The sequence below is a fragment of the Anomalospiza imberbis genome, unplaced genomic scaffold, assembly GCF_031753505.1.
Source record: "Anomalospiza imberbis isolate Cuckoo-Finch-1a 21T00152 unplaced genomic scaffold, ASM3175350v1 scaffold_338, whole genome shotgun sequence".
NCBI classification, from domain to species: domain Eukaryota; kingdom Metazoa; phylum Chordata; class Aves; order Passeriformes; family Viduidae; genus Anomalospiza; species Anomalospiza imberbis.
Genome location: NW_027099957.1, coordinates 16635 through 40858, shown reverse-complemented (window position 1 = coordinate 40858; position 24224 = coordinate 16635). Strand labels below are relative to the sequence as shown.

Sequence of the window (24224 nt, the reverse complement as noted above, 5' to 3'; positions counted from 1 at the left end):
CCCAAAACACCCCACAACAACCCCAAAATATCCCCAAAACAACCCTAAAACACCCCCAAAACAACCCAAAAACATCACCAAAACAACCCCAAAATATCCCCAAACAACCCTAAAACACCCCCAAAACAACCCCAAAAACATCACCAAAACAACCCCAAAATATCCCCAAAACAACCCTAAAACACCCCCAAAACAACCCCAAAACCATCCCCACAACAACCCCAAAGCATCCCCACAACAACCCCAAAACCATCCCCACAACAACCCCAAAACCATCCCCACAACAACCCCAAAACCATCACCAAAACAACCCTAAAACACCCCCAAAACAACCCCAAAACCATCCCCACAACAACCCTAAAACCATCCCCAAAACAACCCAAAACCATCCCCACAACAACCCCAAAACCATCCCCACAACAACCCTAAAACCATCCCCAAAACAACCCCAAAACCATCCCCACAACAACCCCAAAACCATCCCCACAACAACCCCAAAACCATCCCCACAACAACCCCAAAACCATCCCCACAACAACCCCAAAACCATCCCCACAACAACCCCAAAACCATCCCCACAACAACCCCAAAAACACCCCCACAACAACCCCAAAAACATCACCAAAACAACCCTAAAACACCCCCAAAACAACCCCAAAAACATCCCCACAACAACCCAAAACCATCACCAAAACAACCCTAAAACCATCCCCACAACAACCCCAAAACCATCCCCACAACAACCCCAAAGCATCCCCACAACAACCCTAAAACAACCCCAAAAACAACTCCAAAACATCCACCAAAAAAACCCCAAAACACCCCCCAAACACCCCACATCCTCCTCCCCCGGGTAGAACTGGGGGGCAATGAGGGCTCGGGGGGGCTGGAACCGCTAAAAGAACCCAAAACACCCTTCAAAAACCCTCTAAGACCCCAAAAACATCCCCAAAACACCCCAAATTCCCCGCACTTCACTCCCATCATCTCCAAAACCAACACCAAACGCCTCAAAACTCCCCCAAACCACCCCGAAATCCCCCGAAACACCCCAACCCTCCCCCAAAATCACGCCAATAAACCTCCCTCCAAAATCCCCTCGCACCCAGAAGAAACTCAAGCCCCCAAACGTGACAACTGACGACGATTTAGGGTAAAGCACCCCAAAAAATCTTAGGAAATCCCACAGGGACCCACCTGGGAGGCCAGGTCGGCCCAGGCTGCGGGGTGGGGGTCGTGCAGGGTGACGGATTTGACGCCCCCCAGCACCAGGTTCTTGGCCACCTCCACGCCCAGCCCCCGCAGCCCCGACACCAGCACGTTGGAGGTCTGCATGCGCTTCATGGCCTCGTGGCCCAGCACGTACCTGGGGGGGGGGGGGGAAAAACCCCCAAAAAATCAGGGGGAACCCCAAAAAACTCCATGGGAGCTCAAAGCTCGCAGGGGAAACTCGTAAAGGTTCTAAGACTCCCCCACGGTTTAAGTACGTGGCACTTAATTGCCCAAAAACACAAAAAAATTTCAATTTATGGGGAAATCCCAAACTATGAGACCCCCTCCAAATCCATAAGGAGCCCCAGGTCTATGGAGAAACCCCAAATCCATAAGGACTCTCAGTTTGTGGGGACCCCAAAAACCCAATGGGAGCCCAAAAAACCTCAACGAGGTACGAAAGAACTCAACAGGAACGCAGAAATCTCAATGGGAACCCAAAGAGTTCAATGGGAACCCAAAAGTCTCAATGGGATCCCAAAGAGTTCAATGGGAACCCAAAAATCTCAATGGGATCCCAAAGAGCTCAACGGGAACCCAAAAATCTCGATGGGATCCCAAAAATCTCAATGGGGTCCCAAAGAGCTCAACGGGAACCCAAAAATCTCAATGGGATCCCAAAAATCTCAATGGGAACCCAAAAATTTCTATAGGATCCCAAAGAACTCAACAGGAACCCAAAAATCTCAATGGGGTCCCAAAGAGCTCAATGGGAACCCAAAAATCTTGAAGGGATCCCAAAGAGCTCAACGGGAACCCAAAAATCTTGATGGGAACCCAAAAAGCTCAGCGGGAACCCAAAAATCTCAATGGGATCCCAAAGAACTCAACGGGAACCAAAAAATTTCTATGGGATGCCAAAGAACTCAATGAAAAACCAAAAATCTCAATGGGATCCCGAAGAGCTCAATGAAAACCCAAAAATCTCAATGGGATCCCAAAGAGCTCAATGAAAACCCAAAAATCTCAATGGGATCCCAAAGAACTCAATGAAAAACCAAAAATCTCAATGGGATCCCAAAGAGCTCAATGGGAACCCAAAAATATCGATGGGATCCCAAAGAACTCAACAGGAACCCAAAAATCTCAATGGGGTCCCAAAGAGCACAATGGGGTCCCAAAGAGCTCAACGGGAACCCAAAAATCTCAATGGGAACCCAAAAAGCTCAGCGGGAACCCAAAAAATCTCAATGGGATCCCAAAGAACTCAACGGGAACCCAAAAATCTCAATGGGGTCCCAAAAATCTCGATGGGATCCCAAAACTCTCAGGGGAAACCCCTCAAGGCTGTAGGACCCCCCCAATTCGAGTGCATCCCACTTAACTCCCCCCATTTATAAAAAACCCCAAACTTAGAAGAAAAGCCCTAATTTACACCACATCCCCAAATCCACGGGGAAACCCCAAAACCATGGGGACCCCACAAGTCACAGGGCAAACCCCAAACTATGAGGAAACCCCAAATCCATTCCCTCAATTCCATGGGGAAACTCCAAATCCATTGGGAAACCCCAAATCCATGGGGAAACCCCAAATCCATGGGGAAACCCCAAATCCATGGGAAAACTCCAACCTATTGAAAAACCCCAAATCCATAAGGAACCTCAATTCCATGGGGAAACCCCAAATCCATAAGGAACCTCAATTCCGTGGGGAAATTCCAATCTATGGGGAAACCCCAAATCCATAAGGAACCCAAAATCCATGGGAACCCCACAAGTCACAGGGCAAACCTCAAATCCATGGGGAAACCCCAAATCCATTGGGAAACCCCAAATCCATGGGGAAACCCCAAATCCATAAGGAACCTCAATTCCATGGGGAAACCCCAAATCCATAAGGAACCTCAATTCCATGGGGAAACCCCAAATTGATGGGGAAACCCCAAATCCATTGGGAAACCCCAAATCCATGGGGAAACTCCAGTCTATTGGGAAACCCCAAATCCATGGGGAAACCCCAAATCCATAAGGAACCCCAAATCCATGGGGAAACCTCAAATCCATTGGGAAACCCCAAATCCATGGGGAAACCCCAAATCCATAAGGAACCTCAATTCCATGGGGAAACCCCAAATCCATGGGGAAATCCCAAATCCATTGGGAAACCCCAAATCCATGGGGAAACCCCAAATCCATGGGGAAACCCCAAATCCATAAGGAACCCCAAATCCATGGGAACCCCACAAGTCACAGGGCAAACCCCAAATCCATGGGGAAACCCCAAATCCACGGGGAAAGCCCCAACTGTGGGGACTCCCCCACTCCATAGAGAGCCCCCCAAGTCCGTGGGGACCCCAAACCCCCATTGGGGACCCCAAAACGTCCCCCCCACGTCCCCGTCACTCACAGCTGGCGGGAGTAGAGCCCCTCATCGATCTCGGCCTCGGCCCCGTTCTTCGCCATTCCCTGGGGACAGAGGGGACAGCGGTGTCACCACGGGGACACTGAGGGTGACAACGGGCGCTGTGACGCCCTGGGACCGCGAGCGGGACCCCCGAGGGGTGGCAGGGGGTGACAGCAGGGATGGCAGGGTGGTGGTGTCACTCTGTGGTGACAACAGATGGGCAGGTGACACCTTGCGGGTGACACTGCCCGTTGTTGAAGGGACACCGGGGACCTGGGGGACAAATGTCACCCTCAGGACAAACGGAAGGACAGCAAAGGACGCTGTCACCAGTTAACAGAGTAATTCTAAGCAGACCAAAAGGACGTTGAGGACCGTGTGCCACCCTTAAGAGCCACAGGTGACACCTTGTGGGTGACACTGCCCGCTGTTGAAGGGACACCGGGGACCTGGGGGACAAATGTCACCCTCAGGACAAACGGAAGGACAGCAAAGGACGCCGTCACCAGTTAACAGAGTAATTCTAAGCAGACCAAAAGGACGTTGAGGACCGTGTGCCACCCTTAAGAGCCACAGGTGACACCTTGTGGGTGACACTGCCCATGGTGGAGGGGACATTGGGGACCTGGGGGACAAATGTCACCCTCAGGACAAAGAAGGAACCCATGAGGGACAGTAAATGACTCTGAGCAGAGTAAGGGGACATCGAGAGACACACGCCACCCCCAGGACCCACAGGTGACACCAGGTGATGCTGCAACCCCAGCGGCAGCTCTGAGCACCACAGAGGTGACAATGACACCACGGGCTCCCCGCGGGCAGTTCAGGGTCCCCGAGGGGGAGGTGGTGGCACTCACGTTGGCGGGGGTGACGCTCGGGGACACGGCGGGGGCAGGGGCGCGGCTGGAGCCCGTCGGTGGCTCTGACCCAGAGACGCGGCGCTTCTTCGACAGCGGGGAGCTGGACATCTGGGGACAGGGACAGTCAGGGGACATCTGGGGACAGGGACAGTCAGGGGACATCTGGGGACATCTGGGGACAGGGACAGTCAGGGGACATCTGGGGACAGGGACAGTCAGGGGACATCTGGGGACAGGGACGGTCAGGGGACACACAGGGACATCTGGGGACAGGGGCAGTCAGGGGACATCTGGGGACAGAGACAGTCAGGGGACACACAGGGACATCTGGGGACAGGGACGGTCAGGGGACACACAGGGACATCTGGGGACAGGGACGGTCAGGGGACACGCGGGGACAGGGACAGTCAGGGGACATCTGGGGACAGGGACAGTCAGGGGACACACAGGGACATCTGGGGACAGGGACAGTCAGGGGACATCTGGGGACATCTGGGGACAGGGACAGTCAGGGGACATCTGGGGACAGAGACAGTCAGGGGACACACAGGGACATCTGGGGACAGGGACAGTCAGGAGACACGCGGGAACAAGGTGAGGGTCAGGGGATGCACGGGGACAGGGACAGGTCAGGGGACACACAGGGACATCTGGGGACAAAGAGAGGGTCGGGCCATCCATGGGCAGAGGGGAGCTGGACATCTGGGGACAAGGACAGGTCAGGGGACACACAGGGACAGCAAGGAACTGGACATTTGGGGACTGCCAGGGGTCAGCTGGACATTTAGGGACAGGGACAGAGGACAGGCAGGGTCACACGGGGACAGTGCTGGGGACAGCAGGGACACTGGGAGAGACACAGGGTGGCCCTGGGGGCAAGAGGTGACATCTGTGACGACCTGAGGTCACCGACAGCAAGGGGTGACACACGGGGTGGCACCGCGCAGGACACAGGGACACACTGGCGACCAGAGGTGACACCAGGCACAGGGCATGATGCTGGAGGCGACACCAGGTGGCACCGGAGGTGGCACCGAGGGACACGCAGGGATGGAGAGGGTGACGCAGGGTGACACCAGGTGCCAGCGGGGACACAGAGGGGTGACACCAGGTGAACGGGGCCACCAGGTGCGACAGCCCCCGCGCTGTGCCATCGGTTGTCACCGCCCCGGCGACACCTGGGACGGACAGGGCGACACGCAGGGATGGAGGGACACACACAGAAGGGTGGGAAGGGACACTTGGGGACAGCGAGGTGGCACTAAGGGACACCAGACCACACGAGCAACCCCCAGACCCAGGCACAGCACCGCCCCCACCCCCCCGCCGAGAGCGCTCCCAGCACCGGGAAACCCGCGGGGGTCGCGGGGGGATCCCGGGGTCCCATCCCGGGGCGATGCCTCGGGGCCTCCCTTGCGGGGGTTCCCCATTAACCGGGGGGGTTCCCCATCCCCGGGGGTCCCACCCGGGGGGGGTTCTCCATTCCCAGGGGCCCCCGAGCGAGAGCCGCAGTCCCGGCCCGCGCTCCCCATCCTGAGGGTCCCGGTGTGGGGGGGCGGTTCCCCCTCACAGCTCCCCCCCCGGCCCTCTCAGGCCCGGCGCCGGATCCCCTAAGGCGGGGCCGCACTCGCCGGCCCCGGGACCGCCTCCCCGCGCCTCTCCAGGCCGGGGCAGCCCCCGAGGAGCCTCGGGCTCGCCCCCGGCCCCGCACCAATGTCGCTGTCCAGGCCCCGCCGCCGGGTCCCGCCCGCTCCGCTCGGCTCCTCCGCGACAAGATGGCGGCCGCGGCCGCTGCCACCCGCCGCCCCCTCCCTGCGCGCGAGAGGCCCCGCCCCTCGCGCTCTCCCATTGGTCGGCGCCGCCCGGCACCGCGCTCTCATTGGCTGTCTCCTCCCGCCACCGCCCGCCCCCTCCCTCCCCGCCTCACCCGACGCGAGGATTGGGCGGGCGCGCCCCGGGTGGCCACGCCCCTTTTCCTCCCGCAGAGCCCCGGATGAGGAAGGCCACGCCCCTTACGCGGCCTCGTGACACGGAGAGGCGCGCGCCGCCCCGACGGCGGCCGAGCGGGGACATGGGGCTGGAAAGGCGGAGTGCGGGGGGGGCTATGGCGGGTTACGGGGGGGGGGGGGGGGCGTCTGGGAGCTAAAGGGGCCCGTGGGGGGCTATAGGGAGCCAAGGGGGGGCTTGTGGGGGCTTATAGGAGCGCTTCAAAGAGCCCGCAGGAAGCCGCGGAAGACTTTACGTAGTGTCATGGCGAATTGCACAACGATGGGGAAGCGCATGCAAAAATTTAAATAAAGGCACTCCGAAGGAATGCAGGAACCTATCGAAGCCTAACGGGGGCCCTCAGTGCCACGGGGGGCTACGCACAGGGGCGTGCGGAGGGCCTGAGAGGGCTATAGGGGACCGAGGGGGGGGGTCTACGGCAGCCCAGGGTGAGCGTGGGGAGCCTCGGGGGTCTCCAGGGCCCGAGAGGGGCTCACTGGCAGGTTACGTGGGGCTTGAGCGGCTGTAGGGAGCCACGGGGGGCTTACAGGGGCGGTGGGGAGCTATAGGGGCTCATGGGAGGGGCCGTGGGGACCAGGGCGCCATTTCCGCGCGGTGTCGCGGGATGGTGACGTCACGGGGCCGCGGGGGCCGATGGGAGATGCAGTCTCGAGCACACGGAAACCGCCGCGCGGTGTCGCGGACTGGTGACGTCACGGGGCCGCAGGGGCCGATGGGAGATGCAGTCTCGAGCACACGGAAACCGCCGCGCGGTGTCGCTGCCTGGTGACGTCACGGGGCCGCAGGGGCCGATGGGAGATGCAGTCTCGAGCACACGGAAACCGCCGCGCGGTGTCGCGGACTGGTGACGTCACGGGGCCGCAGGGGCCGATGGGAAATGCAGTCTCGAGCACACAGAAGCCGCCGCGCGGTGTCGCGGACTGGTGACGTCACGGGGCCGCAGGGGCCGATGGGAGATGCAGTTTCTTGTTCCTCGTCCCAAAATAAAAGGCGCAGGAGCGGAGGGGGACCCAGAACTTTATTCACAAACCAACACCGGGGTCTGGGGTCACTCCGGGGGGGGCAGGGGGAGGCGCTTGGGGTCGTAGTAGTTGGAGGTGAGCAGGGGCAGCCCCCGGCGCTCCCGCTCCCGCACCTGGATCTCGGCCTCGCGCCGCGCCCACTGCTGCAGCCTGTGGGGGAGGAGGCGGACAGGTGAGCCCCACACCTTGGGGATCCATGGGGACATCCCAAACCCCCTGCCAGGTGTCCAAATTCCTCCCTCATCAAGGGCCCAGCTGTCCCTATAGGCCCCATACGTCCCCCAGAGTCCACCCTAAGCCCCCCCAGGGCTCTGTAGACCCCTAAATCCTCTCCCGGACCCCTCCATGTATTATCCCCCATCCCCCACGGGCTCCTATAGACACCCCCAGAGCTGCCCCGGGCCCTACAGACCCCCCAAAAAATTCATGAAGACCCCCATGGGCCACCCAGGGGGGTCTTATTAGCCCCCAAATTCCCTTGTGAGCTCCTGCAGAACTCCCAGGAGACCCTACAGCACCCACAGACACCCCAAAAAACCCCAATAAACTCCAAAAACTTAGTTAAGAGCCCCTCCACACCTTCCCCACATGCTCCCCTTGCGGCTCCCCCCCTCCCCCCTTCACCTTGGGGGGGTTTTCCCAGGTGAGACCCCCACCCCCCCGATCACGGACCCGTAGTCGGGCAGGTAATGCACGAAGACGGAGCCCAGGATGACGGCGATGGAGATGCCGACCAGGAAGGTGGCGCGCATGTTCAGCACGTCGGCGTCGACGTCGGCCGAGAAGCCATGATAGTCGGGGTTCTGTGGGGGGGGGGGGAGGGGAGGGGCCTGTGAGCCCCCTGCCCCGCCCAGGCACCCCCAGGTGTGTCCCACCCCCCCCCTCCAGGACCCCCAGGTGTGTCCCACCCCCCCTCCAGGACCCCCAGGTGGGTCCCACCGCCCCATCCAGGACCCCCAGGTGTGTCCCACCCCCCCTCCAGGACCCCCAGGTGTGTCCCACCCCCCCCTCCAGGACCCCCAGGTGTGTCCCACCCCCTCCTCAGGAGTACTGAGCCAGAGGAGCCACCTGAACCCCACCCCCCCAGGTGTGTCCCCCTCCCACGCCACAGCACTGGCCACGCCCTTTCCGGGCCACGCCCTTCCCTGAGACACACCCATGGTCCCCAAATGTGTCCCCCCCCCCCCGTTCAGCCCAGGCCACGCCCCTCCACAGCCCCGCAATCACCTGAGCACGGTGAAGCCCCGCCCCAATTAGGCCCCGCCCCACCGGCCTCCAAAGCTCCGCCCACAACCTTTAAGCCACGCCTCTTCCACAATACACCACGCCTCTTTAGTCCTTTACATGAAGCCCCGCCCCAAATAGGCCCCGCCCCTAACCACGCCCCCACCTTTCCCACACAAACCCCGCCCCGCCCGCTTTGCCCTTGGCCGCTCACCTTCTTCTGCGCCACCAACATCGGCTCCTCCTCGTGCGCCTCGGCCCCGAGCGGCCGCGGCACCGCCACGGCCGCGGGCGACCCCGCCGAGCGGCCCCGAGCCCCGGCGGGCAGCGCCCGCAGCGCCCGCAGCGCCCGCCGCAGCGCCGCCATCTTGCCCCGCCGCTCCGCCTCGCCTCTTCCGCTCAATCCGGCCAATCGCGACCTCGCCTTGGCCTCGCGCCCCGCCCCCGCGCCACGCATCCAATCACAGCGCTGCGCTTGCTTTGTCCCGCCCACTTCTTCACGGGGGCCTCGCCTACTTTTTCGCCGCAGCCAATCATAGCCTGCCGTAACGCTGCACCGCCCACTCTACATCGTGGACCAATAAGAACGCGGTGTTGCCGGACTGGCGGGGGCACCGACCAATGGGAGCGCGGCGAGGGCGGGCGCGCGGAACGGGCCCGGCTGAGCGGGAGCGGCGCCGCCATTTTGGTGCTCGGGAGCGGCGGCGGCGGCGGCGGCGGCGGCGGCGGCCGGGAAGGTCGAGACGGCCGTGAGGGGCGGGACGGGCCCGGCCGCGATGGGCAGGGACCTGGGGCGAGGGGCGGGGCTGACCGGGAGGGGCGGGGCTGACCGGGAGGGGCGGGGCTGAACGGAACTCCCGGTGCAGTTTGTGAGGGGAGGGGGTGTGAGAGCGGGACCCGGGGCTGGAATGTCCATGCTAATTAGGGGGCGGTGCCTGGTAATTAGGGGCGGGATGTGTGTTGATGTGTGCTAATTAGGGGGCGTGGAGTTGCGTGGTAATTAGGGGCGGGATGTGTGTTAATGTGTGCTAATTAGGGGGCGTGGAGTTGCGTGGTAATTAGGGGCGGGATGTGTGTTAATGTGTGTTAATTAGGGGGCGGTGCGTGGTAATGAGGGGCGGGCTGTGTGTTGATGTGTGCTAATTAGGGGGCGTGGAGTTGCGTGGTAATGAGGGGCGGGATGTGTGTTAATGTGTGCTAATTAGGGGGCGGTGCGTGGTAATGAGGGGCGGGATGTGTGTTAATGTGTGCTAATTAGGGGGCGTGGAGTTGCCTGGTAATTAAGGGCGGGATGTGTGTTAATGCGTGCTAATTAGGGGGCGGTGCGTGGTAATTAGGGGCGGGATGTGTGTTGATGTGTGCTAATTAGGGGGCGTGGAGTTGCGTGGTAATGAGGGGCGGGATGTGTGTTAATGTGTGCTAATTAGGGGGCGTGGAGTTGCCTGGTAATTAAGGGCGGGATGTGTGTTAATGCGTGCTAATTAGGGGGCGGTGCGTGGTAATGAGGGGCGGGATGTGTGTTAATGTGTGTTAATTAGGGGGCGTGGAGTTGCGTGGTAATGAGGGGCGGGATGTGTGTTGATGTGTGCTAATTAGGGGGCGTGGAGTTGCGTGGTAATGAGGGGCGGGATGTGTGTTAATGTGTGTTAATTGGGGGCGTGGAGTTGCGTGGTAATGAGGGGCGGGATGTGTGTTAATGTGTGCTAATTAGGGGGCGTGGAGTTGCGTGGTAATGAGGGGCGGGATGTGTGTTAATGTGTGCTAATTAGGGGGCGTGGAGTTGCGTGGTAATGAGGGGCGGGATGTGTGTTAATGTGTGTTAATTAGGGGGCGGTGCGTGGTAATGAGGGGCGGGATGTGTGTTAATGTGTGCTAATTAGGGGGCGTGGAGTTGCGTGGTAATGAGGGGCGGGATGTGTGTTGATGTGTGCTAATTAGGGGGCGGTGCGTGGTAATGAGGGGCGGGATGTGTGTTAATGTGTGTTAATTAGGGGGCGTGGAGTTGCGTGGTAATGAGGGGCGGGATGTGTGTTGATGTGTGTTAATTAGGGGGCGGTGCGTGGTAATTAGGGGCGGGATGTGTGTTAATGTGTGCTAATTAGGGGGCGTGGAGTTGCGTGGTAATGAGGGGCGGGATGTGTGTTAATGTGTGCTAATTAGGGGGCGTGGAGGTGCGTGGTAATGAGGGGCGGGATGTGTGTTGATGTGTGCTAATTAGGGGGCGTGGAGTTGCCTGGTAATTAAGGGCGGCATGTGTGTTAATGCGTGCTAATTAGGGGGCGGTGCGTGGTAATGAGGGGCGGGATGTGTGTTAATGTGTGTTAATTAGGGGGCGTGGAGTTGCGTGGTAATGAGGGGCGGGATGTGTGTTGATGTGTGCTAATTAGGGGGCGTGGAGTTGCGTGGTAATGAGGGGCGGGATGTGTGTTAATGTGTGTTAATTGGGGGCGTGGAGTTGCGTGGTAATGAGGGGCGGGATGTGTGTTAATGTGTGCTAATTAGGGGGCGTGGAGTTGTGTGGTAATGAGGGGCGGGATGTGTGTTAATGTGTGCTAATTAGGGGGCGTGGAGTTGCGTGGTAATGAGGGGCGGGATGTGTGTTAATGTGTGCTAATTAGGGGGCGTGGAGTTGCGTGGTAATGAGGGGCGGGATGTGTGTTAATGTGTGTTAATTAGGGGGCGGTGCGTGGTAATGAGGGGCGGGATGTGTGTTAATGTGTGCTAATTAGGGGGCGTGGAGTTGCGTGGTAATGAGGGGCGGGATGTGTGTTAATGTGTGTTAATTAGGGGGCGTGGAGTTGCGTAGTAATGAGGGGCGGGATGTGTGTTAATGTGTGCTAATTAGGGGGCGGTGCGTGGTAATGAGGGGCGGGATGTGTGTTAATGTGTGCTAATTAGGGGGCGGTTCGTGGTAATGAGGGGCGGGATGTGTGTTAATGTGTGCTAATTAGGGGGCGGTGCGTGGTAATGAGGGGCGGGATGTGTGTTAATGTGTGTTAATTAGGGGGCGGTGCGTGGTAATGAGGGGCGGGATGTGTGTTAATGTGTGTTAATTAGGGGGCAGTTCGTGGTAATGAGGGGCGGGATGTGTGTTAATGTGTGCTAATTAGGGGGCGGTGCGTGGTAATGAGGGGCGGGATGTGTGTTAATGTGTGTTAATTAGGGGGCGGTGCGTGGTAATGAGGGGCGGGATGTGTGTTAATGTGTGCTAATTAGGGGGCGTGGAGTTGCGTGGTAATGAGGGGCGGGATGTGTGTTAATGTGTGTTAATTAGGGGGCGGTGCGTGGTAATGAGGGGCGGGATGTGTGTTAATGTGTGCTAATTAGGGGGCGTGGAGTTGCGTGGTAATGAGGGGCGGGATGTGTGTTAATGTGTGCTAATTAGGGGGCGGTGCGTGGTAATGAGGGGCGGGATGTGTGTTAATGTGTGTTAATTAGGGGGCGGTGCGTGGTAATGAGGGGCGGGATGTGTGTTAATGTGTGTTAATTAGGGGGCAGTTCGTGGTAATGAGGGGCGGGATGTGTGTTAATGTGTGCTAATTAGGGGGCGGTGCGTGGTAATGAGGGGCGGGATGTGTGTTAATGTGTGTTAATTAGGGGGCGGTGCGTGGTAATGAGGGGCGGGATGTGTGTTAATGTGTGCTAATTAGGGGGCGTGGAGTTGCGTGGTAATGAGGGGCGGGATGTGTGTTAATGTGTGTTAATTAGGGGGCGGTGCGTGGTAATGAGGGGCGGGATGTGTGTTAATGTGTGCTAATTAGGGGGCGTGGAGTTGCGTGGTAATGAGGGGCGGGATGTGTGTTGGTGTGTGCTAATTAGGGGGCGTGGAGTTGCGTGGTAATGAGGGGCGGGATGTGTGTTAATGTGTGCTAATTAGGGGGCGGTGCGTGGTAATGAGGGGCGGGATGTGTGTTAATGTGTGCTAATTAGGGGGCGGTGCGTGGTAATGAGGGGCGGGCTGTGTGTTAATGTGTGCTAATTAGGGGGCGGTGCGTGGTAATGAGGGGCGGGATGTGTGTTAATGTGTGTTAATTAGGGGGCGGTGCGTGGTAATGAGGGGCGGGATGTGTGTTAATGTGTGTTAATTAGGGGGCAGTTCGTGGTAATGAGGGGCGGGATGTGTGTTAATGTGTGCTAATTAGGGGGCGGTGCGTGGTAATGAGGGGCGGGATGTGTGTTAATGTGTGTTAATTAGGGGGCGGTGCGTGGTAATGAGGGGCGGGATGTGTGTTAATGTGTGCTAATTAGGGGGCGTGGAGTTGCGTGGTAATGAGGGGCGGGATGTGTGTTAATGTGTGTTAATTAGGGGGCGGTGCGTGGTAATGAGGGGCGGGATGTGTGTTAATGTGTGCTAATTAGGGGGCGTGGAGTTGCGTGGTAATGAGGGGCGGGATGTGTGTTAATGTGTGCTAATTAGGGGGCGGTGCGTGGTAATGAGGGGCGGGATGTGTGTTAATGTGTGTTAATTAGGGGGCGGTGCGTGGTAATGAGGGGCGGGATGTGTGTTAATGTGTGTTAATTAGGGGGCAGTTCGTGGTAATGAGGGGCGGGATGTGTGTTAATGTGTGCTAATTAGGGGGCGGTGCGTGGTAATGAGGGGCGGGATGTGTGTTAATGTGTGTTAATTAGGGGGCGGTGCGTGGTAATGAGGGGCGGGATGTGTGTTAATGTGTGCTAATTAGGGGGCGTGGAGTTGCGTGGTAATGAGGGGCGGGATGTGTGTTAATGTGTGTTAATTAGGGGGCGGTGCGTGGTAATGAGGGGCGGGATGTGTGTTAATGTGTGCTAATTAGGGGGCGTGGAGTTGCGTGGTAATGAGGGGCGGGATGTGTGTTGGTGTGTGCTAATTAGGGGGCGTGGAGTTGCGTGGTAATGAGGGGCGGGATGTGTGTTAATGTGTGCTAATTAGGGGGCGGTGCGTGGTAATGAGGGGCGGGATGTGTGTTAATGTGTGCTAATTAGGGGGCGGTGCGTGGTAATGAGGGGCGGGCTGTGTGTTAATGTGTGCTAATTAGGGGGCGGTGCGTGGTAATGAGGGGCGGGCTGTGAGGGCGGTCGTGTGGGCTGCTCCTCCCCTGCGCTGGGCCCAGTGGCTCCCAGTTCATCCCAGTTCATTCTCCATTTCTCCCTTGTTCCCCTTTTGGCCTTCCCAGTTTCCCATCAAACTTTCCAGTCGTTCCTCCCTGTTCTCTTCCCATTGCACCCAGTCCACCCCAGTAACCGCCCAGTTCCTCCCAGTCTGACCAGTCGCTGCCCTCCCAGGTGCTGGCACCATGGAGTACGAGCGCAGGTGAGGGGGGAGCCCGGGGATCCCCGAAATTCGGGGTTTGGGGGAGGGGAATTCTTGGGGAGCCCCCGTGAAATGAAATTGAACATTTTGGGGAGGTGACACCAGGGAGGGAGGGGACATTTGGGGGCACCTCAGGGGGCATTTGGGGACGCCAGGGGGGGTGAGGGCACATTTGGGGATGCCTGGGGGCAGAGGGCACTTTGGGGATACAAATTTGGGGTTCAGGATTTGGGGTGCAGAGTTTGAGGTGCAGATTTGGGGTCAGGATTTGGGATCCAGATTTGGTGTCCAGGACTTGAGGTGCAGATTCAGGGTCCAGAATTTGGGGTCAGGATTTAGGGTGAAGATTTGGGGTCCAGGATTTGAGGTGTAGATTTGGTGTCCAGGATTTGGTGTCCAGGATTTGGGGTCAGGATTTGGGGACAGGATTTGGCGTTTAGGATTTGGGGTCCAGGATTTGGCGTTTAGGATTTGGGGTCAGGATTTGGTGTCCAGGATTTGGGGTCAGGATTTGGTGTCCAGGATTTGGGTGCAGATTTGGGGTCCAGGATTTGGTATCCAGGATTTGGGGTCAGGATTTGGGGTCAGGATTTGGCGTTTAGGATTTGGGGTCCAGGATTTGGGGTGCAGATTCGGGGTCCAGAATTTGGGGTCAGGATTTAGGGTGTAGATTTGGGGTCCAGGATTTGAGGTGTAGATTTGGTGTCTAGGATTTGGTGTCCAGGATTTTGAGTGCAGATTTGGGGTCAGGATTTAGGGTGTAGATTTGGGGTCAGGATTTAGGATGTAGATTTGGTGTCCAGGATTTGGGGTCAGGATTTGGGGTCCAGGATTTGGGTGCAGATTCGGGGTCCAGGATTTGGTGTCCAGGATTTTGGGTGCAGATTCGGGGTCAGGATTTGGGGTCCAGGATTTTGGGTGCAGATTCGGGGTCAGGATTTGGGGTCCAGGATTTGGGTGCAGATTTGGTCTCCAGGATTTGGTCTGCAGGATTTAGGGTGCAGATTTGGGGTCGGGATTTGGGGTCCAGGATTTGGGTGCAGATTTGGGGTCAGGATTTGGTGTCCAGGATTTGGGATCAGGATTTAGGGTGCAGATTCGGGGGTCCAGGATTTGGTGTCCAGGATTTGGGTGCAGATTTGGTGTCCAGGATTTGGTGTCCAGGATTTGGTGTCCAGGATTTGGGTGCAGATTTGGTATCCAGGATTTGGTGTCCAGGATTTGGATGCAGATTTGGTGTCCAGGATTTGGTGTCCAGGATTTGGTGTCCAGGATTTAGGGTGCAGATTTGGTGTCCAGAATTTGGTGTCCAGGATTTGGGGTCAGGATTTGGTGTCCAGGATTTGGGGTCAGGATTTGGCGTCCAGGATTTTGGGTGCAGATTCGGGGGTCCAGGATTTGGGGTCCAGGATTTGGGTGCAGATTTGGGGTCAGGATTTTGTGTCCAGGATTTGGTGTCCAGGATTTGGGTGCAGATTCGGGGGTCCAGGATTTGGCGTCCAGGATTTAGGGTGCAGATTCGGGGGTCCCTCCAAGGTTTGGGGACCACAGCTGACCCTCAGCCCCTCGCCAGGGGTGGCCGTGGGGACCGCACGGGGCGTTACGGGGGTGCCCCGCCCCCCTCCGAGGACGGCTCCCGCACCCAGCGTGACCACGACTATCGCGACATGGACTACCGTGGCTACGGGGGCCCCCCCGAGGGGCCCCCCGCGGCCGGGACCCCCCCTCAGGTGGGTGCTGGGACCCTGCTGGGTTTTAGTTTTGTTGTTAGGGGCCGGGTTAAATGTGCGGGATGGTGGTTTTTGGTGGGATTGAGGTGTTTTGTAGTGTTTATTTTTGTTACAGTTTTATTATTTACAAAATATTTTGGGGCATCGAGCAGAAATTCCAATAAGCCTGTGAATATAATGAATATCAGAACGTAAGTAATAAAACTGCAGTAATAAAATATGCAAAAATGCTTAAAAAGCCAATATAATAAACATAATAAAAGCAATTTTACAAAGTGTTTTGGAAGATAATCTCTTTAATTAAAAAATTATATTGGGATTCTTCTGTTTTTAATTTAGTAGCCAATTCTAGTTTGTAATGTGGAATTTTTTACCTGACTGTAAAATTTTAGTTAAGCTTACCGTCAAAAAGGTGAAGAAAAATTTTTGTTTTGAAGGTTTTATGTGTATTGCTGGATTTTAAAGCATTTAAGTTCAAGTCTTTTTATGTGTGACCTTGTTTAGTTTTATTTATTTGTTTAAAACTTTAATTTTATACTCAATTTTGGAAGTTGTCTTTACATTTTCACATTAAACTCAGCGTTTTTTGAGGGGTTAATATTTCTTAATGCTGAAAATGCGACATTTTCAGCGACCAGGGCTCTAACTGTCCCCCTCCCTCCCCTGTGCCAGGCGTCCTACGAGAACACGGAGCCCCCCCGGAAGCGGGAGCCGTCCCGGGAGCCTCCCCGGGACCCCCCGGCGCTGCCGTTCGGCGCTGACGGCGATTACCGGGACCAGGATTACCGGGAGGGCGCCGAGGAGGAGCCGCGGGCCAGCACCATCGTCATGCTGCGCATGCTGCCCCAGGCGGCCACCGAGAACGACGTGAGCCACGCCCCCTCCCGGGTGACCACGCCCCTCTTCGCCAGGCCCCGCCCCCTGCCGTGATGGCCCCGTTCCCTTCTGGGATGGCCCCACCCCTTTTTATCATGGCCCCGCCCCCTGCTGTGATGGCACATCTCATTTCTGGGCTGGCTCCGCCCCCTACCTGGGATGGCCGCACCCCTTTTTATCATGGCCCCGCCCCCTGCCGTGATGGCACATCTCACTTCTGGGCTGGCTCCGCCCCCTATTAGGATGGCCCCGCCCCACCTGGGGTAGCCCTGTCCCAATTTGAGATAGCCCCGCCCCCTGCCTGGGATGGCCCCACCCATCTTTGCTGTGGCCCCGCCCCCTGCCGTGATGGCACCATGTCCCCTCCAGGCACTGTCCCATGTCCCAGGTGACACGTCCCCGTGTCCCAGGTGACGTGTCCCCGTGTCCCCATGTCCCCGTGTCCCAGGTGACGTGTCCCCGTGTCCCAGGTGACGTGTCACCTTGTCCCCGTGTCCCAGGTGACGTGTCCCCATGTCCCCATGTCCCCGTGTCCCAGGTGACGTGTCACCTTGTCCCCGTGTCCCCATGTCCCCGTGTCCCAGGTGACGTGTCACCTTGTCCCCGTGTCCCCATGTCCCCGTGTCCCAGGTGACGTGTCACCTTGTCCCCGTGTCCCCATGTCCCCGTGTCCCAGGTGACGTGTCACCTTGTCCCCGTGTCCCCATGTCCCCGTGTCCCAGGTGACGTGTCCCCGTGTCCCAGGTGACGTGTCCCCATGTCCCAGGTGACGTGTCACCTTGTCCCCATGTCCCCGTGTCCCCATGTCCCAGGTGACGTGTCACCTTGTCCCCATGTCCCCGTGTCCCCCCAGATCCGGGCGCAGCTGCAGGCGCAGGGGGTGCAGCCCCGTGAGGTGCGGCTGATGCGCAACAAGTCCTCAGGTGAGTCTCACCTGAGCCCCGCCCCTTCTCACCTGAGCCCCGCCCCTTCTCACCCGAGCCCCGCCCCTTCTCACCTGAGCCCCTCCCCTGCTCACCTGAGCCACGCCCCTTCTCACCTGAGCCCCTCCCCTTCTCACCTGAGCCCCTCCCCTTCTCACCTGAGCCACGCCCCTTCTCACCTGAGCCCCTCCCCTTATCACCTGAGCCCCTCCCCTTATCACCTGAGCCCCGCCCCTTCTCACCTGAGCCCCTCCCCTTCTCACCTGAGCCCCGCCCCTTCTCACCTGAGCCCCGCCCCTGCTCACCTGAGCCCCGCCCCTGCTCACCTGAGCCCCGCCCCTGCTCACCTGGGCTGCCCATCCTTCACCCCTGGGCTCTCTTTAGGGTGGGGGGCACCCTGACATCCGGGTCCCTTGGAGGGGGGAGGGTCCCTGCCCTGCCCATGCCAGGGGGCACCTGGGAGGGGTGGTCCTGTTCCCTAGGGGCACCCAGGGGTGCCTGTCCCCTCTTTAGGGGCACCCAGGGGTGCTGGTCCTTTTCTGAGGAGCACCCAGGGGTGCCTATCCCCTCTTTAGGGGCACCCAGGGGTGCTGGTCCCTTTCTGAGGAGCACCCAGGGGTGCTGGTCCCAGTTCTAGGAGCACCCAGGGGTGCTTTTTGCCAGGCTTAGGGGGCACCCAGGGGTGCCTGTCCCTTCCAATGAGATCCCACGGCTTCTGGTTCCATCTTTAGGGGCACCCAGGGGTGTCAGTCTCGTCTTTAGGACCACCCAGTGGTGCTTCTGGCAGGTTTAGGGGGCACCCAGGGGTGCTGATCTTCATTGTAGGGGCACCCAGGGGTGCTGATACTCTTCTTAGGAGCACCCAGGGGTGCTGGTCCCATCCCCAGGGGCACCCAGGGGTGCCTGTCCCCTCTCTGGTGGCACCCAGGGGTGCCTGTCCCCTTGCTAGGAGCACCCAGGGGTGCTGGTCCCATCCCCAGGGGCACCCAGGGGTGCCTGTCCCCTCTCTAGGAGCACCCAGGGGTGCTGATCCTCTCCCAAGGGGCACCCAGGGGTGCCAATGTCATCTCTAGGAGCAGCCAAGGGTGTCTCTTCTCTTCCTGAAGACACCCAGGGGTGTTGATGCCACCCTCAGGGGCACCCAGAGGTGCTAATCTCTTCTGAGGAGCACCCAGGGGTGCTGTGCTGGAACTAGGGGCACCCAGGGGTGCTGGTCCCATCTTTAGGGGCACCCAGGGGTGCTGCACTGGACTGGAAGGACACCAGGGCTGCTGATCCCGTTGCCAGGGGCACCCAGGGGTGCCGGTACCATTCCCCAGGGGCACCCAGGGGTGCCTGTCCCTTCCCTAGGGACACCCAGGGGTGTCTGTCTCCTCCCCAGGAGCACCCAGGGGTGTCTGTTCCCCCCTCAGGAGCACCCAGGGGTGCTCATCATTTCCCCAGGGGCACCCAGGGGTGCCAGGTTTGTCTTTAGGGAGCACCCAGGGGTGCCCATCGTGTCTTTAGGAGCACCCAGAACTGCTTGTCCCTTCTCTAGGGGCACCCAGGGGTGCCAGTCTCATCTCTAGGGGCACCCAGGGGTGCTAGTCCATTCCATAGGGGCACCCAGGGGTGCTCATGCCCTTCCTAGGGGCACCCAGGGGTGCCAATGTCATCTTTAGGCACGCCCAGAGGTGTTTGTCTCTTCCTCAGGAGCACCCAGGGGTGCTGATCCCCTCCTTAGGGGCACCCAGGGGTGTCAGTTTCCTCTTTAGGGGCACCCAGGGTTGCTTGTCCCCTTCTCAGGAGCACCCAGGGGTGCTGCACCCGACTCGGGGGGCACCCAGGGCTGTTAATCCTATTTGAGGGGCACCCAGGGGTGTCACTCTTGTCCTTAGGCAGCGCCCAGAGGTGCTTTTTACCTCCTCGGGAGCACCCAGGGGTGCTTGTCCTGTTCTTAAGAGCACCCAGGGGTGCCACTCTGTTCTCCAGGGGTGCCAGTCCCTTCTTAGGAGCACCCAGGGGTGCTGTGCCACACTTGAGGGGCACCCAGGGGTGCCAGAACCAAAGCCAGGGACGCCAGACCTGTCCCCATCTTCAGCCTAAGGGGCACCCAGAGGTGCCAGACCCGTCCCCAGGAGCACCCAGGGGTGCTGAGCCCAGCTTTGGGGGGCACCCAGGGGTGCCCAACTCCTCCCTAGACCCCTCCCCAGGAGCACCCAGGGGTGCTGAGCCCACCTCGAGGGACACCCAGACTCCAGCGGGGCATCAGGAACACCTGTAGGCTTCACCTTGGGCGTCCCCCAGGGGTTCCAGCACCACCCATGGGTGCCCTGTCCCCACCCCAGCGGGTCCCCGGGTGCCTTGCCCGCCCCAGGGGGTCCCAGAGCACCCATGGGTGCCCCCCATCCCCCCCTCCCCCGTGGCCCATTCCAGGTCAGAGCCGCGGATTCGCCTTCGTGGAATTCCATCACGTGCAGGAGGCGGCCAGGTGGATGGAGGCCAACCAGGTGGGGGAGGGGCCAATGAAAAGGGGGAGGGGCCAACCAGGTGGGGGAGGGGCCAATGAAAAGGGGGAGGGGCCATCAGGTGGGGGAGGGGTCAATGAAAAAGAGGAGGGGCCAATAGGTGAGGGAGGGGTCAATGAAAAGGGGGAGGGGCCATCAGGTGGGGGAGGGGCCAATGAAAAGGGGGAGGGGCCATCAGGTGGGGGAGGGGCCAATGAAAAAAGGGAGGGGCCAACAGGTGGGGGAGGGGCCAATGAAAAAAGGGAGGGGCCAACAGGTGGGGGAGGGGTCAATGAAAAAGGGGGAGGGGCCAACAGATGGGGAGGGGCAAATAATAAAGGGGAGTGGCCACTGAAAAGGGGAGGGGCCAATGAAAAAGGGGAGGGGCCAACAGGTGGGGGAGGGGGCAACAGGTGGGGGAGGGGGCAATGAAAAGGGGGAGGGGCCAACAGGTGGGGGAGGGGGCAATGAAAAAGGGGAGGGGCAACCATGTGGGGGAGGGGTCAATGAAAAGGGGGAGTGGCTAACCGGTGGGGGAGGGGGCAATGGAAAATAAAAGGGGTAACAGGTGGGGGAGGGGCCAATAAAAGGGGTGTGGCCACTGAAAAAGGGGAGGGGCCAATAAAAGGGGTGTGGCCACTGAAAGGGGGGCAATAAAAAGGGGGAGGGGCCAACAGGAGGGGGAGGGGCCAACAGGAGGGGGAGGGGCCAACAGGTGAAAGGACAAGCAGAAGGGGGTGGGGCCAAGCACTTGGGGGAGGGGCTAATGGAGGGGAGGGGTGGAGGTGGGGGAGATTCCGAGCCGGTGGGGCAGGGGCTATGGGGTGCCACTGGTCTGTACTGGTGTGTACTGGTCTGTACTGGTCTGTACTGGTGTGTACTGGTCTGTACTGGTCTGTACTGGTCCATACTGGTCTGTACTGCTCTGTACTGGTCCGTACTGGTCAGTACTGGTCCGTACTGGTCTGTACTGGTGTGTACTGGTCTGTACTGGTCCGTACTGGTGTGTACTGGTCTGTACTGGTCTGTACTGGTCCATACTGGTCTGTACTGCTCTGTACTGGTCCGTACTGGTCAGTACTGGTCCGTACTGGTCTGTACTGGTGTGTACTGGTCTGTACTGGTCCGTACTGGTCCGTACTGGTCTGTACTGGTGTGTACTGGTCTGTACTGGTCCGTACTGGTCTGTACTGGTCCGTACCGGTGGCCATGTCCCCGCGGTGGGGGATGGGCACAGGGGTCCGCTACGAGTCCCAGTGTTCCCAGTACGAGCTGCTGGTGCCATCTGGGATGAGTTCTGGTGCCCCCCCAGTTCCAGCCCTGGCACCGCCCTGGGTCACGTCCCGGTGCCCCCAAATTCACGTCCCAGTGCCCCCAAATTCACGTCCCGGTGCCCCCAAATTCACGTCCCGGTGCCCCCTTCATCCCAGCCCTGGTGCCCCCCTGGTGCCCCCCAGTTCCAGCCCTGGTGCCCCCCAGATTCCAGCCCTGGTGCCCCCCTGGTGCCCCCCAGATTCCTATGCTGGTGCCCCCCTGGTTCATGTCCTGGTGCCCCCCTGGTGCCCCCCAGTTCCAGCCCTGGTGCCCCCCAGATTCCAGCCCTGGTGCCCCCCAGTTCCAGCCCTGGTGCCCCCCTGGTGCCCCTCAGATTCCTATCCTGGTGCCCCCCTGGTGCCCCCCAGATTCCAGCCCTGGTGCCCCCCAGATTCCTATCCTGGTGCCCCCCTGGTGCCCCCCAGATTCCTATCCTGGTACCCCCTGGTTCATGTCCTAGTGCCCCCCTGGTGCCCCCCAGTTCCAGCCCTGGTGCCCCCCAAATTCCAGCCCTGGTGCCCCCCAGATTCCAGCCCTGGTGCCCCCCTGGTGCCCCCCAGATTCCTATCCTGGTGCCCCCCTGGTTCATGCCCCCAGTTCACCTCCTGGTGCCCCCCTGGTGCCCCTCGAGACAAGCTCTGGTGTCCCCAATTCAAACCTTGGTGCCCCCCAATTCCAGCCTTGGTGCCACCCTGGGTTCAAGTCCTGGTGCCCCCCAGGTGCCCCCCAGATTCATGTCCTGGTGCCCCCCAGGTGCCCCCCAGATTCATGTCCTGGTGCCCCCCAGATGTCCCCAAATTCCAGCCTTGGTGCCCCCCTGGTGCCCCCCAGATTCCAGCCCTGGTGCCCCCCTGGTTCATGCCCCCAGTTCACCTCCTGGTGCCCCCCTGGTGCCCCTCGAGACAAGCTCTGGTGTCCCCAATTCAAACCTTGGTGCCCCCCAATTCCAGCCTTGGTGCCCCCTGGGTTCACGTCCTGGTGCCCCCCAGGTGCCCCCAGATTCATGTCCTGGTGCCCCCCAGATGTCCCCAAATTCCAGCCCTGGTGCCACCCTGGGTTCACGTCCTGGTGCCCCCCCGTTGCCCCCCAGATTCATGTCCGGTGCCCCCCAGATGTCCCCAAATTCCAGCCCTGGTGCCACCCTGGGTTCACGTCCTGGTGCCCCCCAGGTGTCCCCAAATTCCAGCCCTGGTGCCACCCTGGTTCACGTCCTGGTGCCCCCCAGGTGTCCCCAAATTCCAGCCTTGGTGCCACCCTGGTTCACATCCTGGTGCCCCCCAGGTGTCCCCAAATTCCAGCCTTGGTGCCACCCTGGTTCACGTCCTGGTGCCCCCCAGGTGCCCCCCAGATTCATGTCCTGGTGCCCCCCAGATGTCCCCAAATTCCAGCCCTGGTGCCACCCTGGGTTCACGTCCTGGTGCCCCCCAGGTGTCCCCAAATTCCAGCCCTGGTGCCACCCTGGGTTCACGTCCTGGTGCCCCCCAGGTGTCCCCAAATTCCAGCCTTGGTGCCACCCTGGTTCACATCCTGGTGCCCCCCAGGTGTCCCCAAATTCCAGCCTTGGTGCCACCCTGGTTCACGTCCTGGTGCCCCCCAGGTGCCCCCCAGATTCATGTCCTGGTGCCCCCCAGATGTCCCCAAATTCCAGCCCTGGTGCCACCCTGGGTTCACGTCCTGGTGCCCCCCAGATGTCCCCAAATTCCAGCCCTGGTGCCACCCTGGGTTCAAGTCCTGGTGCCCCCCGTTGCCCCCCAGATTCATGTCCTGGTGCCCCCCAGGTGTCCCCAAATTCCAGCCCTGGTGCCACCCTGGGTTCAAGTCCTGGTGCCCCCCAGGTGCCCCCCAGATTCATGTCCTGGTGCCCCCCAGGTGCCCCCAAATTCCAGCCCTGGTGCCCCTTAGCACAAGCTCCGATGTCCCCATCTCAAACCTTGGTGCCCCCCAATTCCAGCCCTGGTGCCCCCCAGATTTGTGTCCTGGTGCCCCCCCTGTGCCCCCCCGGGCCAGGTTGGAGCACTGTGTGTCCCTGTGCCCCCCACCATGCCCCCCTGACCCCTCTGTGCCCCCTCTGTGCCCCCCAGGCCGGGCTGACCCTGCTGGGGCACCGCGTGTCCCTGCACTACAGCGACCCCAAACCCAAAATCAACGAGGACTGGCTCTGTGCCAAGGTGGGGGCACTGGGGGGCACTGGGAGGGACTGGGGGGGCACTGGGAGGGCACTGGGAGGCACTGGGGGGCACTGGGAGGGACTGGGGGGCACTGGGGGGTACTGAGGTAGCACTGGGGGGCACTGGGAGGGACTGGGGGCACTGGGGGGCACTGGGGGGTACTGAGGTAGCACTGGGGGGCACTGGGAGGGCATGGAGGGCACTGGGGGGGCACTGGGAGGGCACTGGAGGGCACTGGGGGGCACTGGGAGGGACTGGGGGCACTGGGTGGGCATGGAGGGCACTGGGGGGCACTGAGGTAGCACTGGGGGGCACTGGGAGGGCACTGGGAGGGCACTGGGGGGCACTGGGTGGGCATGGAGGGCACTGGGGGGCACTGGGAGGCACTGGGGGGGCACTGGGGGGCACTGGGTGGGCATGGAGGGCACTGGGGGGCACTGGGAGGCACTGGGAGGGCATGGAGGGCACTGGGGGGGCACTGGGAGGGACTGGGGGGCACTGGGGGGCACTGGGTGGGCATGGAGGGCACTGGGGGGCACTGGGAGGCACTGGGGGGCACTGGGAGGGCACTGGGGGGGCACTGGGGGGCACTGGAGGCACTGGGTGGGCATGGAGGGCACTGGGAGGGCACTGGGGGGTACTGAGGTAGCACTGGGGGGCACTGGGGGGCACTGGGAGGGACTGGGAGGGCACTGGGGGGTACTGA

The 24224-nt window shown here is 60.1% G+C and overlaps 3 protein-coding genes across 3 annotated transcripts in view; 1 reads left to right on the top strand and 2 right to left on the bottom strand.

The window, feature by feature from the left end:
• Nucleotides 1–6330, bottom strand: part of UBA1 (ubiquitin like modifier activating enzyme 1) — a 29341-nt gene extending 23011 nt beyond the window's left edge. The window contains 4 exon segments of the mRNA XM_068178320.1: nucleotides 1198–1366; nucleotides 3622–3680; nucleotides 4476–4586; nucleotides 6190–6330. Coding sequence (XP_068034421.1) covers nucleotides 1198–1366; nucleotides 3622–3680; nucleotides 4476–4586; nucleotides 6190–6327 — 477 coding nt within the window. The 5' untranslated portion in view covers nucleotides 6328–6330.
• A 1154-nt stretch (nucleotides 6331–7484) lies between these two features.
• On the bottom strand, nucleotides 7485–9124 carry NDUFB11 (NADH:ubiquinone oxidoreductase subunit B11). The gene is made up of 3 exons (XM_068178299.1): nucleotides 8946–9124; nucleotides 8180–8310; nucleotides 7485–7657 (listed from the first exon to the last, which is right to left on the bottom strand). Exons 1-3 carry the CDS (start codon nucleotides 9096–9098, stop codon nucleotides 7534–7536), a joined length of 408 nt encoding a protein of 135 aa, XP_068034400.1. The 5' UTR covers nucleotides 9099–9124; the 3' UTR covers nucleotides 7485–7533.
• Nucleotides 9125–9379: 255 nt separating this feature from the next.
• The window catches only part of LOC137466627 (RNA-binding protein 10-like), a gene marked incomplete at its 3' end in the record, with an annotated part of 29597 nt that continues 14752 nt past the window's right edge, over nucleotides 9380–24224 (top strand). The window contains exons 1-7 of the mRNA XM_068178318.1: nucleotides 9380–9468; nucleotides 13994–14021; nucleotides 15595–15751; nucleotides 16424–16618; nucleotides 17481–17550; nucleotides 19966–20039; nucleotides 23432–23518. Coding sequence (XP_068034419.1) covers nucleotides 14005–14021; nucleotides 15595–15751; nucleotides 16424–16618; nucleotides 17481–17550; nucleotides 19966–20039; nucleotides 23432–23518 — 600 coding nt within the window. The remainder of the gene's footprint in view (nucleotides 9469–13993; nucleotides 14022–15594; nucleotides 15752–16423; nucleotides 16619–17480; nucleotides 17551–19965; nucleotides 20040–23431; nucleotides 23519–24224) is intronic.